The sequence below is a fragment of the Carcharhinus amblyrhynchos genome, chromosome 6 (assembly GCF_965287045.1).
Source record: "Carcharhinus amblyrhynchos chromosome 6, sCarAmb.v2.hapA, whole genome shotgun sequence".
NCBI classification, from domain to species: Eukaryota; Metazoa; Chordata; class Chondrichthyes; order Carcharhiniformes; family Carcharhinidae; genus Carcharhinus; species Carcharhinus amblyrhynchos.
This window is the reverse complement of record NC_137329.1, coordinates 124,863,797-124,880,245: the sequence shown is the minus strand read 5'-3', so window position 1 is coordinate 124,880,245 and position 16,449 is coordinate 124,863,797. Positions and strand designations below refer to the sequence as shown.

At 40.5% G+C, this 16,449-nt stretch overlaps 1 protein-coding gene across 1 annotated transcript in view; it reads left to right on the top strand.

Annotated features, from left to right (window-relative positions):
* Positions 1-16,449, top strand: part of LOC145344316 (N-acetylglucosamine-1-phosphotransferase subunits alpha/beta-like) — a 74,730-nt gene that overhangs the window by 33,514 nt on the left and 24,767 nt on the right. The window contains exons 9-12 of the mRNA XM_080191417.1: positions 3,538-3,699; positions 7,670-7,849; positions 9,313-9,483; positions 9,753-9,876. Of these exons, the coding sequence (XP_080047543.1) occupies positions 3,538-3,699; positions 7,670-7,849; positions 9,313-9,483; positions 9,753-9,876 (637 nt within the window). The remainder of the gene's footprint in view (positions 1-3,537; positions 3,700-7,669; positions 7,850-9,312; positions 9,484-9,752; positions 9,877-16,449) is intronic.

The window sequence follows — 16,449 nt, the reverse complement described above, 5'->3', positions numbered from 1 at the left end:
ATCTTGTATCTGCAGTTCTTATGCACTGGTACTTTTCTTTCTGTCTTCTAATCCTCTACTCCTCCTGCCTATTCAACCCCATGTAGTCGTTGGTCACGTAAACCTTTGGTGATGAGTGTTGACAGGCTTGAAGAGTGTGAGCTTAGGTGCATTTGACCTGCATATATCCATTTCTATAGAGCCCACTTGATGATCCGGAGTGGAAAGTTTAGCCACATTTTCCCTCCCTACCCAGGGTATTATTAATTGTAGTAACCCTAAAGATTTCCATTGAAATCACTTGATTCAGCACCGATGATGAATGGAATTTGGACTTTATTATTTGGTTTTAAATTGTGATTCATTCCTGAACTCGACTGGGTTGTTTACCAATAAACAGGGAGAAAAGAATAAAACTAATAGATTTGCAGCTTACGGTGAAAGGCAAAATGTTCTGAATATTGTTTAAATCTGAAATCCTGCCCATTCATCTGACAAAGTTAAAAAGAAAATGCAAAAATCCTGCTGCAGTGCAGGTTTTTTAATGCATGCAAGGTTTGGATATTGTATTGCAGGATATGTTGATGTTTTTGCCTTCCAAAACAGAGGTTTTGATCTGTTTTTGTCTGGCAAATGCAGTTGTACTTATCAAACTACACTCTAAGGTTCCTTTTACATCACCTTCCAAACCCAAGACCTCTACCACGTAGAAGAACAAAGGCAGTGATGCACGGAAACATCACTATTTGCAAGTTCCCCTGCAAGACACTACCCTGACTCAGAATCATTTCTGCTGTACCTTCACTGCCATTGGGTCAAATACTGGAACTCCCTTCCTAACAGTACAATGGACTACAGTGGTTCAAGAAGATGGTTCACTATCATTTTTTCTACACCATGAGTGTAGAAGACTGTGTGCCAAAGAAGCAAATCTGTGTGTTCCCCAACTGGAAACCATGGATGAACAGGGATATCCACTGCTTGCTGAAGTCCAGGTCTGAGGTGTTCAAGTCAGGTGACACTAACCTATACAAGAAAGCCAGATTCAATCTAAGGAGATCCATCAAAGATGCTAAAAGACAATACCGGACCAAACTGGAGTCCCAGGCCACACCAACCCTCGCCGACTATGGCAAGGTCTGCAAGACATAACAGGCTACAAGATGAAGGCACACAAAATCGCCGGCTCCAATGCACCCCTCCCTGATGAGCTCAATGCATTCTACGCCTGTTTTGAGCAGGAGGTCAGCGAGACGATGCCCTCCACTCTGGAAGCGTTGGATGAACTTGTACCTGGGGTCACCACTGCAGATACCAGAGCAGCTTTCTTGAAGGTCAATGCACGGAAAGCGACTGGCCCGGATGGGGTACCCTGCGTGGATCAGCTGGCGGAGCTATTCACAGATATCTTCAACCTCTCTTTACAACAACCTGACCTCCCTCTCTGCTTCAAGAAGATGACCATCATCCCGGTACCTAAGGAAAAACAAGCAGCGTGTCTTAATGACTATTGCCCGGTGGCTCTGACATCCATCATTATGAAGTGTTCGAAAGGTTAGTCATGGCACAAATCAATTCCCAGCCTCTCAGACGACCTGGATCCACTACAGTTTTCCTACCGCCCCAACAGATTCACAGCAGACGCCATTTCCCTGGCTCTGCACTCAACCCTGGAACACCTAGATAACAAGGATACCTATGTTCAGCCTTCAACACCATTATCCCAACAAAATTTATCTCCAGACTCTGCAGCCTGGGGCTCGGCTTTCATCCTGTGCGACTGGATCCTGAACTTCCTAACTTACATATCACAATCAGTAAGGATAGGCAGCAACACCTCCTTCACGATCATCCTCAACACTGGTGCCCCCTATTATACTCCTTATATCCCTGTGACTGTGTGGCCAAATTCCCCTCCAATTCAATTTTCAAGTTTGTTGACGACACCACTGTAGTGGGTCAGATCTCAAACAACAAGAGTACAGGAATGAGATAGAGAATCTGGTGAATGGGTGCAGCAATAATAATCTTTCCCTCAGTGTCAACAAAATGAAGGAGATTGTCATTGACTTCAGGAAGTGCAAAGGAGAACATGTCCCTGTCATGCGAATGGAATGTTGGCCTTTATAGTAAGGGGGATAGAATATAAAAGTAGGAGGTCTTGTTGCAACTGTACAGGGTACTGGTGAGGCCACAGCTGGAGTACTGTGTGCAGTTTTGGTCGCCACACTTGTAGAAGGATATATTGGCCTTGGAGGGAGTGCAGAGGAGTCTCACTAGGCTGATACTGGAGATGAGGGGGTTGGACTATGAAGGAAGAGACTAAATAGACTAGGTCTGTACTCGTTGGAGTTTAGAAGGCTGAGGGGGGATCTTATAGAGACATATAAGATAATGAAGGGGATGGATAGGGTAGAGGTGGAGAGATTCTTCCAGCTTAGAAAGTATAGCAGGACTAGAGGGCACAGCCTCAAGATAAGTGGGGGGGGATGCAGTTTAGATCAGAGTTGAGGAGGAACTTCTTCATTCAAAGGGTGGTGAATCTCTGGAATTCTCTGTCCGTTGAAGTGGTGGAAGCTACCTCACCAAATATATTTAAGTCACGGGTGGATAGGTTTTTGATAGGGGAATTAAGGGTTATGGGGAGAAAGCGGGAAAGTGGAACTGATCAGCCATGATCTTATTGAATGGCGGGGCAGGCTCGAAGGGCTAGATGGCCTACTTCTGCTCCTATTTCTTATGTTCTTATATCAATGGGGACAAAGTAGAAAGGGTTGAGAGCTTCAAAGTTTTAGGTGTCCAGATTACCAATAACCTGTCCTGGTCTCCCCATGCTGACACTATAGTTAAGAAAGCCCACCAATGCCTCTACTTTCTCAGCAGACAAAAGAAACTTGGCATGTCAGCTATGACTTCCACCAACTTCTACAGATGCACCATAGAAAGCATTCTTTCTAGTTGTATCACGGTTTGGCACAGCTCCTGCTCTGCCCAAGACCGTGAGGAACTACAAAAAGGTCATGAATGTAACCCAATCCATCATCCAAATCAGCTTCCCATCCATTGACTCTGTCTACACTTCCCGCTACCTCGGCAAAACAGCCAGCATAATTAAGGACCCTGCACACCCCGGACATTCTCTCTCTTCCACCTTCTTCTGTCGGGAAAAAGATACAAAAGTTTGAGGTTACGTACCAACTGACTCAAGAACAACTTCTTCCTTGCTACTGTCAGACTTTTGAATGGACTTAACTTGCATTAAGTTGATCTTTCTCTACACCCTAGCTATGTAATACTATATTTTGCACTCTCTAATTTCCTTCTGTATGAACGGTATGTTTTGTCTGTATAGCATGCAAGAAACAATACTTTTCATTATATGTTAGTGCATGTAATAATAAATCAAATCAACATGTTTTCCATGGCAGTTAGGAAAGGGCAGTAAATATTGGCCTAGCCAGCAATGCCCATGCATTGTTTACATTATACCCTGTTTACTATTGGCTGATAGTCTATCATATTTATTGAAAGTTACCCGATATGACTTTTTCTTTTTAGCTGAAGTTGTATTCTGAAGTTGGTGTTGTACTACTGCTACTTAATGATCCCAGAGATTTTGTGGAACTTACTAAACAGCCCAAAAATAACATGACTGTAGAAGGAAAAGAGATAACAATCAACCCTGTTTATTTACTGTGGGATCTCAGCACCATCAGCCAGGTAGGTCTTTCCAGTATTTTATGCAACAGCAAATGTACAACATCTATATGCTTTTAAATTGTATTATTGGTATTTTTGAGATTTGTGTTTGTACTGTTGTATTATTATTTATTCTAACCTGCGCATTCAATTATTGCAATATCAGTATAACAAAATTTTGTGGAGTGACTCCATTTCATAGGAGGAATATTTCATTGTATGTGACTCAAGTGAAGGAATACGTCCACTCAGAGCCCTATAGTTGTTAGTACAGAACTTGAGTATTGCTTAAAGAAAATAAACTTTTTGTTTTACACTCAGCAGGACAATCGCAAGAATACCATTTGTCAGGAAAACATCAGAAAGAACACATACACTCTTGGACCTTTTTTTTAGCTAGAGAAAATAAATGACAGCTATTCACTGGTTCATTCCTAGGCAATGCCTTGACCAACAGAGTCAAGCTGCCATGTTTAAATTTTCATATGGTGCTTGACAGTTATCTGTCAATCATCGTTGTTGATACTGTGCCTTTAAGAATTGTATGTGTCATATTTTTGTGAAGAAGATGTTAAGATTCAACTCAGTGCTGATTGGTCTGCAAGTGGCAGCCCACATGCTGAGTGTACAGAATTGCTCCTAGTTAATGGGGTGTTTGTTTTAATCTAAGTCTATGGAATTTTTGGGTTGTCCCCTGGGCTTTCAGACTAGGGATTAATTATGTTGATTGACAAGAGTGCATCACGTGCTAATGGGAGGAGCTAGGCTTCCAGAGAGACAAACAAGCAGTTGCTATTTGAATTTGAAAGGAGCAGCTTTCTCTCTTTTTCTCTCTCTGCTAAGAAAAAGGTATCTCTCCAGGGGTCTGCAAAATACAAGAGGTGTTTTCTCCACCACTCTCTCTGGAGTTCTGCTGTTTGAAGACAGATCTTTTTCTGAAGTCTGCTGTCTTGAGAGTCAGAAGACAAGTGTCTTTCTCAACCTCTGCCCAGAGATGTTAAAACGCTTAAGGACTGGTAACTCGTGTAAGCCTGTATGTTTGCTAACTGATTTTTGAAGAGGAGTCTATGAGAAATATTGCTTAACTTGGAGCAAATAGAATTAGACTGGCAGTTAAGAATTGTATCCTGTCATGTTTAAGTATTTCAATTGGTAAAAGTTATGCTAATTCTTTTTGATATAGGAAAAACTGGTTTGTTAAATAAAGTTTGTCTTTATAAAAGCTTCCTAGTGGATCAGTGGAATCACACCTGAAGTGAAACGCGTTAGGCTCGCACTAATCAAGAACAGTTGAGGACTTATCTAACTTCATAATATACCTTGGAGCTTCTGATCTGATCCCTGAAACTATTCTATGCATTCGACCAATCAGAGTGTAAGATGATGAATGGGATGGATAGGATAGAGGTGGAGAGGCTCTTCCTGCTCAGAAAGGACAGTAGGACTAGGGGGCACAGCCTCAAGATAAGGGGGGCGCAGTTTAGTACGGAGTTAAGGAGGAACTTCTTCACTCAAAGGGTGGTGAATCTCTGGAATTCTCTGCCTGTTGAAGTGGTGGAGGCTGCCTCACTAAATATATTTAAGACGCGGGTAGATAGGTTTTTGATAGGCAAGGGGATTAAGGGTTATGGGGAGAGGGCGGGAAAGTGGAACTGAGCCACGACAGATCAGCCATGATCTTATTGAATGGCAGGGCAGGCTCGAAGGGCTAGATGGCCTACTCCTGCTCCTATTTCTTATGTTCTTATGAGTTCACTTACCAACTAATTAATACACTCTGCTCATAAACTATGAAGTTGTTTCCCATTATTGTGATTGTCCTGATGAGTACAAGATGAAAAACTTTGACAAGTCTTTTTCAGCAGAAGACCCTATATTGGGGAGAGGAAAGCAAAAAGCTGTAGGTGCTGAAAATCTGAAATAAAAATCAAAAATGGTAGAAACAAGCAGCAAGTTAGGCAGCATCCATGGAGAGAAGACAAGGTTACCTTTCTCAGCACATGCTGCTTGATCTGAGTGTTTTCAACATTCCCTACTTTAATTCTATATTATATAATTACAACTTTTATATGGCACCTTTAACATAGTAACATATTAAATGGTGGTAGAGGTTTAAGGAACTAAATTTCCTTCTACTGTTTCTATGTTTCTGTATTCCATGGGCTCCTGACCAGCCTCCCATGTTTTACTCTCTGCAAACTTGAGGTCATCGAATACTCTGTTGCCAGCCAGTCTAAATTGACTCTAGGTTTCAGTTACCCATCACCCCTGTGCTTTCTGAGCTATGTTGGTTCCCAGTCAATCAGTGCCTCAATTTGAAAACTCTTGTTTTGAAACTCCTTAATGACCCTTGCCCTCCTTTTGTTTGTATTCTCCTCCAAGAGTGTCTGCACTCCTCCAATTTTGGCCTCATGAGCATCCATATTTTAATTGCTCTTGCCATTGGCAACCATGCCTTCAACTGCTATGACCTGATGATGTCACATTTCCTCCCTAAACCTCTGTTTCTCAGACTGTCTTTCTTCCTTTAAGATGTTCCTTAAAACATTTCTCTTTGACCAATTTTTTGATGGCCTACACTATGTTCATAAGAGGTTTGGTGTCATATTTTGTTTAACACTTTTGAAATGCTTACATTGAAGGTACTGTATGAATAAAATTTGGCAAAATTGGTTTCCTCACAGTCAGATATTGCACAATTTGCTAACTTCCAATCAAATGATAATGTTGGTTATATTTTATTCTAACAGGTTATAGTTATGTTTTTATTTTTCAAAATATTTCGAAAGTAATGTCTTTCTATGAAACTTGTCATAATTATTTTTAAATTATAGCTCAGACCTGCAAAGCATTTAAGTAGCTTTTTATAAACAATTGTGTGGCAATTATTCGTTTGTTTTATATTCCTGAACATGGCAGTATCTCCTCAAGAGGGCAGCGACTCTTATTCTTCTTGTGATACAGTTATTGTTAAGACAGTGAGGGGTTTTTGTGACCAGTTAAATGTCTGCTGTTTTCTCTGCCCATCAGTGGGACAGTGCTAGGTTGTGCTGAATGGCTCCTGAAGACAACCAGGGTTGGAAATTCAGGGCTCGGTGAGGATTGGCTGGGAAGTGGGAGGACTGGCAATGTTCAGTATGGTGGCTGAATGAATTGCAAAGGAAGCCTTCTATTTTGCTGCTAACATGACATATTGCCAGTAGTAGGAATGTTGATTGGGGTTCATTAGCCGATTGTACCACTTAAAGTGGCTAATTAGGAGCATCACATGCCTCCACATGCATTTTGCCTGCATCAGGAGGGTCTGCCACCAAATATGGAGACCACTGGGTGAAGCCTGCTTCCTACCCAATTACTGGGGTCTGCCTGCCTGACCCTGTATCCTACAGTCCGACTCGTTTGCTAGCAAAGATGCTGAGCTGTGAGGCATCCTCTGTCTAGAGTTGCAGCCTCAGTACTGACACTGCTGAGGCTGCCAAGCTGCCAGGCCTCTTAGCTTCCCTGGCAATTGCCTGTGAATTGGCTGTCTGTGGTACTATGCTAATTCTGGGTCCCACTGCCTGCCCAATGGGTTTTGGATGTGGTGGTGAAACTTGACTGTTTTCAAAAGAATCAAGCCAATGCTATTTAGGAAAGTATTAGTATGCACTCATTTCGTAGCATTCGAGCTTAATGCGGTCTCGTTTTTAGAAGCACGAGCCAGGTTTTGTGTATCATCATCCCCCCCCCTTGTGAGTTTGTTAAACCTATTGAAAAAGTAATCCATGTGATTATTTATCTGCAGAATAACATTCTTTAGGGATTGCATTCTTGCTCAATGTTGATTAATTAAATATTTTAATCTTGTACTATGTTGTAACTCAACATGAACATTTTTAAATATAGAACAATTGGGCTAGTTATTACTTTTATAAAGTAATTATTGTAGTTTACATACATGATAGCTGTAACAGAGTAAGTCCATTCATCACCAGCTTCACTCTTCTCCAAGTCCAAGCAGGATGATGATATTTCAGCCAGTCGATTTGAGGATAATGAAGAACTGCGCTACTCTTTGCGTTCTGTGGAAAGATATGCACCTTGGATTCGACATGTCTTTATTGTAACGAATGGTCAGATTCCTTCCTGGTTAAACTTGGATAATCCACGTGTTACAATAGTAACACACCAGGCAAGTTTTTAAATTATTTTGTGCATCAACAAAGGGCTAACATTGTCAAGTAAAATGAGAAAAAAGTATCCCTTGCTGTTCGTGTACATTTAATGATCTAGACATGAATTTGGGGGGTATGATCAGTAAGTTTGCAGATGACACAAACATTGGTAATGTGTACCAGAACTGTACACAACACTATAGCTGTGGCCTAAGGAGTGTTTTATTCAGCTCTATTGTAATCTCCTAGCTCCTATACTCTATATCTCGGCTGATAAAGACAAGTATTCTATATCCCTTCTTAACCAACCCAGCCTTCTCTGCCCTAAAGAAAACAACCCCAACTTAGCCTTCTTAACCATCTTATTTACCTTCCTGCTGCCTTCCGGATCTTTGGACATGCACCAAGGAAAGCTTTAGATTGCAGGGTGATATGAATGGGCTGGTCGGATGGGCAGAACAATGGCAAATGGAATTTAACCCCAAAATGTGTGAGGCCCTGCAATTTGGGAGGGCTAATAATGCAAGGGAGTACACAATGAATTGTAGGTAGCTATGAAATACAGAGAAACCTGAGAGATTTTTCAGGATATTGTCTGGACTGAAACATTTCAGCAATGAAGAGAGGCAAGCTAAGTTGGGGTTGTTTTCCTTAAAACAGAGAAGGCTGAGCGGGGGGGCAGGGCGGCGAGCTGATTGAGGTGTACAGGTAGTTGGGAAGAAACATTTCTGCTCAAGAGTGATCAATAACCAGAGGGTATAGATTTAAGGTAAGAGGCAGAAGATTTAAGGTAAGAGGCAGAAGATTTAAGGGGGATTTGAGGAAAAACATTTTCGCCAAGTGGGTGACAGGAATCTGAACTCAATGCCTGAAAGGGTCGTAAAGGTGAGAACACGCACAACATTTAAGAAGCATCTATATGGACTCTTGAAATGCCATTGCATGTGATGGTACTGACCATGTGCTGGAAAATGGGTTAGAGTTGTATTCCATGATACAACTCAAACTGCTGCATCAAATTTTCTTCCACTTGCTTAACTGTATCTGCTGATACCATCACCACCTACTGCTTAGTTTGTAAGTCTATTCATTAATCGTTGTAAACTGTAAATAGTTAAATCTCAGCTTGTAACTGATGCGCACTAAGCTGTTGTCTTCAGTGATCTGTCCACTTGTGCTATTAACTGTCTCCTGTGTCATGTCTTGTGAAATAACACCATTTAGATTAGATTCTCCTGTTTATTGTGTTTCTCAATCTTTGCATAACTCCTCTTAGTTGCATCAACCATGTTCCCATTCTATCCAAGTCCTTTTGTATTTGATAAGACTTGACTGGCATTCAGTTTTACAAATTCAGTCTGCTTTGGAAATGCTGTTTGTGAATCAAATTTTTAAAACTACAAATTTTGATTAAATAGGATTGGTTCATCCAATGACTCATGTTTATAAATGCCTTTCACATCTGACTATTTTCCCCTAGGAAATTTTCAGGAATGTTAGCCATTTGCCAACATTCAGTTCCCCTGCTATTGAAACACACCTGCATCGAATTCCAGGTCTTTCTCAGAAGTTCATTTATCTAAATGATGATGTAATGTTTGGAAAGGAAGTGTGGCCTGATGATTTCTATTCTCATTCTAATGGACAAAAGGTAAGCAATTCTGAATTGGAAACCAAACCAGGAAACTACACAAATCAAGCATTAAGCTTTGATGAAACCAAAACAAAATCAAGTTGAAATCAGTAGGTAAACTTGGTGTTATCTGCTCAATGATTTGAAATTATACATTGGTGAGGCAACAGTAACAAAAATTGCATTGTGTAACTTACTTGACAATCTATAATAAAGAATTGAGGTTAATTATATTTAATAATACTTCTAGATTGTTTGGGTGAGACACTTCTTACTACTTATTTTAGGTTTATCTCACATGGCCAGTTCCAAATTGTGCTGATGGATGTCCTGGGTCCTGGATTAAAGATGGCTACTGTGATAAAGCTTGCAATAATTCAGCCTGTGACTGGGATGGAGGTGATTGCCTTGGTAGGTTAAATTTTTCTTGTGCCCATGCAGCGCTGTCTGCCACATTCACATGTGTTTGGAAACGGACATGGATTTTCAGGAGCTTGGAAGTGCACTTTGCCATGCCCAATTAAGGCATGTCCTACTCATAACTTGAAACGTAGACTGCATTCAGTATATAATTTTCTTGAACCATCTTTATTTTTAAAAATAAACAAGCTCGTAAAATGGCTGCCAAAGGTCAGCTGATGTTTTGTAATTTCCGCACAGACAAACTTGTGTCTGAAAATGCCTCTGGAAAGTTCTGAAATGTAAAAGCTTTCTCAGGTGAAAAGGAACCATGCTTAGCTGCCTGATGGAAGACAGCTAACAAGCAATGGCTACCAGACATGCTGGTGCTGTCAGGATAGAAGAAAAAAATTAGTGTCTCTCGGTAAGTTAATCATAGCTGGTAAGTTGATGGGTTATCCGTTGCGCACTTCCCCCATAGTATAATAATAATTCTTATGTGGATAACAGGGAGCCTGAAATGTGGTATCCAAAACTAACTGCAGAAAAAGGTTTTAGTATCTCGAGAAAAAAACCTTGATAGCTTGCAAAATACATCCACTGCAGAGTACCAGCCTCATAACAAGGCAGTGATACCTATGCCTCTTTTAAACATGGAGGTTGCAAACCATTTGATAGAGGCGTACAAAATCTTAAAAGAAAGAAACTGTTCCTCATAGATCTCTTGACCTCACTCATTTTCCAAGCCAATCTGCAAAGAAACCTGACCTTCTGACAAGAAGTCCTACAAGTGACTTACTTTGCGACCTCCTGAATGTCCATTTCTTGAAGGAATTAATGTAGAACACTAGTTATTGAACCTACCTAAACTACGCTTTTAGAGTAAAAACGCCTTCAATGCACTTGCAGCAACTATTTTTTTCTACAACGCATGAACTATGAATTATTCTTTTGCTTACAATCTTTTTAAAATGCACTATTTTCTTGAATTGTATCTTTGTGTGTTTGTGTGTGAATGATAGTGCCTGAATAAATAATCTGCTTTTAAACCCATGAAAGTTTTCTGCTTATTTAATTTGATAACACTCTGTCATGGGAGTGGGGTTAGGGGGAGTTGGTGACTGCTAAGAAGCACATGCATCCTCCTTTTCAAAAAAACACACATTATAGAAAAAGCTACAAGTGTTTCAGTTCTTTCCCAAATCTGACTGTAATAAGATGCAGACCCAATTTCTATTTGTAGGCTAGCAAGTGAGGCAGAATCTCAATCTGGTTTTCCTCCTTGTTCAGCAAGTCCCCATGTGTAAATCTAATATTTAAAAGAATTGGAGGGAGAAGAGAATAATTTGGGCATGTTGTTCCCTTAATATGAGAGACTTGATTGAGGTGTTCGAAATCATAAGCAAGAGAAACTGTTTCTATTTAGAACAAAGATGACAAATCAGAATACGCAGATTTATGGTGAATGACAAAAGATCCAAAACCAACATGTGGAAAAGCTTTTTAATGCAGCAAGAGATTACTGTCTAAAATGCAATGCCTTGACCAGTGGATGTAGTGTGTTGGGATTTTCAGAAAACCTTTGAAGTACTACATAAGTGGTTATTGTGCACAATTAAATCACTTGGGATTCGGGGTAATTTGCATGGATTAAAAATTGGTTATGAGACAGGAAATAGAATAAATGGGTCTTTTTCAAAGTGACAGGCAGTGACTAGTGGTGTCTTGCAGGGATCAATGCTTGGGCTCCTGCTCGTCACAATATGCATCAGTGATTTTGGATGAGGGAATCAAATGTAATATTTCCAATTTGCTAACGACACAAAACTTGATGAGAATGTGAGTGTTGAGGAAGAAATTAAGAAGCTTCAAGGTGTTTGCATGATCAAAAACGTTGGTTATATTCTCTTTTCGTAGATGCTGTCAGACTTGCTGAAATTTTCCAACTTTTTTTGTTTTAGGTTCAATTTTGCTTTTATCTCAGTTGTCTTCTTTGTGTGTTTGGTCTTTGTGGGGATGTGATATTAATGCACCCAAAGCAATCTATCATCATTATGATTTGAATTGTAAGTCATCTTTCAGAGAGAGTACTGTAATGAAATTAGAATAATTGCAGCATTAGGAACTCACAGCAGACTTTTGACAAAATGAATCATTGCATGTGATAATAAAACTTGTGACCAATATTGTAAAATAATGTGGATACATTTGTGCTTTGATTATATGCCTCACATATTCTTCATGAACTTTGGATGTGGTAACAATGCAATTAGAGAGTTGTGTATTTTAGCGCTACATCCCAGTTTCTAATGTTTTGTTATATTGTTGTGGCACATGCGTACAAAATTTTAATTTTTTATAGTTGTACCTGAGCATTCAACACTTCAGTAAAATACAAAATTGAGCTAAATTTCAGTAATAGCTATTAACTAGCATACATATTAACTTTTGTAATACTTTTGTTCAAGCACTTAATAGTTCAGGATAGTAGTTCCAGCTACAACTCTCACCAACTTTTACAGATGCACCATAGAAAGCATTCTTTCTGGTTGTGTCACAGCTTGGTATGGCTCCTGCTCTGCCCAAGATTGCAAGAAACTACAAAGGGTCATGAATGCAGCCCAATCCATCACGCAAACCAGCCTTTCATCCATTGACTCTGTCTACACTTCCCGCTGCCTCGGCAAAGCAGCCAGCATAATCACTCCAGACGTTTTCTCTTCCACCTTCCATTGGGGAAAAGATACAAAAATCTGTGGTTATGTACCAGCCGACTCAAGAACAGCTTCTTCCCTGTTGCTGTCATATTTTTGAATGGACTTACTTTGCATTAAGTTGATCTTTCTCTACACCCTAGCTAACTGTAACACTACATTCTGCACCGTCTCATTTTCTTCTCTATGAACAGTATGCTTTGCCTGTAAAGTGCGCAAGAAACAATACTTTTTAGTATATGTTAACATATGTGGCAATAAATCAAATCAAACAATGGAAATGTTCAGTTGATGTGAACTTTAAGTTAGTTAGGGATTGAGGTAACTCAGCATTGACCATATTCAGTAATATGATCTCTTAGTTGAAACACAGCCATTGTGAATGTGTAAATAAACTGCATTTGCTCAGTCAGGAAGTTGTGTTTGTTAAAATTGTGACTTTAAGGGCAGAATTCTTTAATTTTTTTTGTTAATTGCAGTGGTAGGCGACTCTGGTGACGTCATTCGGCAGGTTGGAATGGCATGAACTCGCGCCTGATTACCCACTTAAAACATGATTAATTATGCATTAGTGATTATTACTTTGAATCACCTGGCGTTCTGGAAGTTGATTTGTCCACCCACTATCAGTTAGTGTTTTTGACGATCTTGACGCCATATTTAAATACCAGTGCAACATAATCCTACCACATTCTCCAGCCCACCTGTTGTCAGAAGGCTGCTCAAAATGGGCCCAGCCAGAAACAAAATGCACCTCCCTCAAGAAGGCAGCACCACACCTCAGGCAATAAGCTTTTCACACCTTGATCCATGGAATCCAAGTGCAGAGGCATGTCCTCTCTGCCAAGGATGGCACCACAAAGCACCTGAATGTATCCTTTCCAGCCTGACATGCTGTTGCCAAGGAGGTCAACGTGGCTTGCACCAATACCTGAAGTGACACATAGTGTAAGAAACATGAATGATCTCATCTGCTCTACCAGGATAAGTCATCCTTCAACTCCCTCCAATATCAAACTCTCATTATTGCATCATATACTCATCACTGGCATTAAGACCAATCAAACAGGGTATATCATCACTGGTATTAAGACCAATCAGTCAGCAGGCTGCCTCCGCTTCTGCTGCGGATGCCCAGAGTACAGAGGGACCTAGGTGTTCTCAAAACTAGTAAGCAGGTCCAACAAGTAGTTAAATTAAACAGCATTTTGATCTTTATTCCAAAAGAGTTGGAGTTTAAAAATAGGAAGATTTTGTTGCAATTGTACAGGGTATTAGTGAGGCCTCACCTGGAATTCTGTGTACAATTTTGGTCCACTTACCTTAAAAAAGATACAGTAACATTGGAGGCAGTCCAACAAAGATTCACCAGGTTAATCCCTGGGATGAGAGGGTTGTCCTCTGTAGAGACATTAAATAGTATGGGTTTGTATTCCTTGGAGTTTAGAAGAGTGAGAGGTTACCTTATTCAAGCCATGGGGCTTGAGAGGGCAAATGGTGAAATGTTTTCGCTAGTGGAAGAGTCTCGAACAAGGGAATATTGGTCCAAGATAAAGGGCTGATGTGTAGAAGTTTCTTCTTGCAGAGGGTGATGAATCTCTGGAATTCTCTGTCCTAGAGGATAGTGGAGGCTGGATCATTAGAAGTATTTGAAGTGGAGATGGATAAATTTTTGATAGATCAAGGAATAGAGGACTATAGGAAAATGGCACAGAAAAGGAGTTGAGGCCAATATAAATCAGCCATGATACAAAAGGCAGGGCAGACTTGAAGGGCCTGGTGGCCACTCCTATTTTTTATGTTCTTGTGTTGGAGCTGCATGTAGGCATTGTCGGAGGGTTAGGAAAGTTTAAAAAATCAAATTTGTCAGTTCCAGTTCACCGGTATGCTATCACTGTAGCTAAATTACACTCATTGAAATTTATTGGATATGTACACAGGCTAGTCTGGTCATATGAAGGCATTGTGATTTTGTACTTTGGAATATTTTTATCTTAAGGTTTATCTTCCCACTCATGATGATATCCCATTCTGAGATGAGCATTCATGTGATGTCAACCTCAGTGTATCTTGTCTCCAGTTTCTTGCGTGCTGTCAGGGAGATGTGTTTAAATTTTTATTAGAAGTGCATGATGGGAAAGGTTTGAACTCTTATTCCTCAAGGGACAACATCAGTAATACTCTAACGGCACTTGAGTTTCCTCTGATTGTGAGCACTGAGTACAATAAACACTGTGGTGGTCTCTATATTGGGTTGATCAAATACAGATTGGATGACCACTTTGTGAAAGACTTTCATACAGTGTACAAGCATGGCTCTGAGCTTTGGTCATTTGTCATTTTAATTTTCCACTTAGCTCTTGTGCAGGCATCTTAGTATTTGATCTGCTGCACTGTTCCAGTAGGCTTGAGGAACAACATCTCAGCTTTCGATTAGGCATATTAAAACCTGGATTCAATGAGGAGTTCAACAATTTCAGACCATAAACTATATCCCCCAAATTTATTTATTTTTTCTTTGCATGTTTCTGTTTTTCTCTTATTTTCACTTTAGCACAGCACATCAGTAAGCATATCTTTTGCTTTTTTGTTTCCTTTCTTGTTGCATCACCATTCCCTTTTGCCATATAAGACTTCTGTCATTCAATTTATTCTATCTCCCACCTTATCACAGATTTATCTTCTCCTTGTCCCATCCATACTTTGCTCAAAATCTACATCTCTAATTTTAGCCAGTTCTAGTGAAAGGCCACCAACCTTTCTTTCACTCATGAGATGTGGGCTTCACTGGCTAGGCTAGTGTTCATTGCCCATCCCTAATTGTCTTTGAGAAGGTGGTGGTGAGCTATCCTCTTGAACTGCTAATAAACATCTATCCTAATGTTTTCTTGTGGCTTCCTTGTTAACATTTTTGTGAGGCCTTTGGATTTTGTTTTATTAAATTATAGGTGTCATCTAAGTGTAAGCACTTGTCGAATGGGCCAGGAAATGGCAAATGGAATTTAATGTTGGCAAGTGTGAGGTGGTCCACTTTGGTAGGAAAAATGGTAGGAAGGACTATTACTTACGAGGCGAAAAACTGCAGCAGGCGACGGTACAAAAGGACCTCGGGGTCCTTGTGCATGAGTCGCAAAAACCCAGCTTGCAGGTGCAGCAGGTGGTCAGGAAGGCGAATGGGATGCTGGCCTTCATAGCGAAGGGGATTGAATATAAAAGTAGGGAGGTCTTGCTGCAGCTGTATAGGGCATTGGTGAGGCCGCAACTGGAGTACTGTGTGCATTTTTGGGCGCCGCACCTGCGCAAAGATATTTTGGCCTTGGAGGGAGTGCAGAGGAGGTTTACTAGGCTGATACCGGAGTTGAAGGGGTTGAGCTATGAGGAGAGGCTGAATAAACTGGGCTTGTACTCGTTAGAGTTTAGAAGAATGAGAGGAGATCTCATTGAGACGTATAAGATGATGAATGGGATGGATAGGATAGAGGTGAAAAGACTCTTCCCGCTCAAAAAAGACAATAGGACTAGGGGGCACAGCCTCAAGATAAAAGGGGGGCGGTTTAGAACGGAGTTGAGGAGGAACTTCTTCACTCAAAGGGTGGTGAATCTCTGGAATTCTCTGCCCGTTGAAGTGGTGGAGGCTGCCTCGCTAAATATTTTTAAGACGCGGGTTGATGGGTTTTTGATAGGAGAGGGGATTAAGGGTTATGGGGAGAGGGCGGGAAAGTGGAACTGAGCAGCGACAGATCAGCCATGATCTTATTGAATGGCGGGGCAGGCTCGAAGGGCTGGATGGCCTACTCCTGCTCCTATTTCTTATGTTCTTATGAATGGTTTCTTTTTATTTTAAATAGATCACTAGTTATTATTGATATAT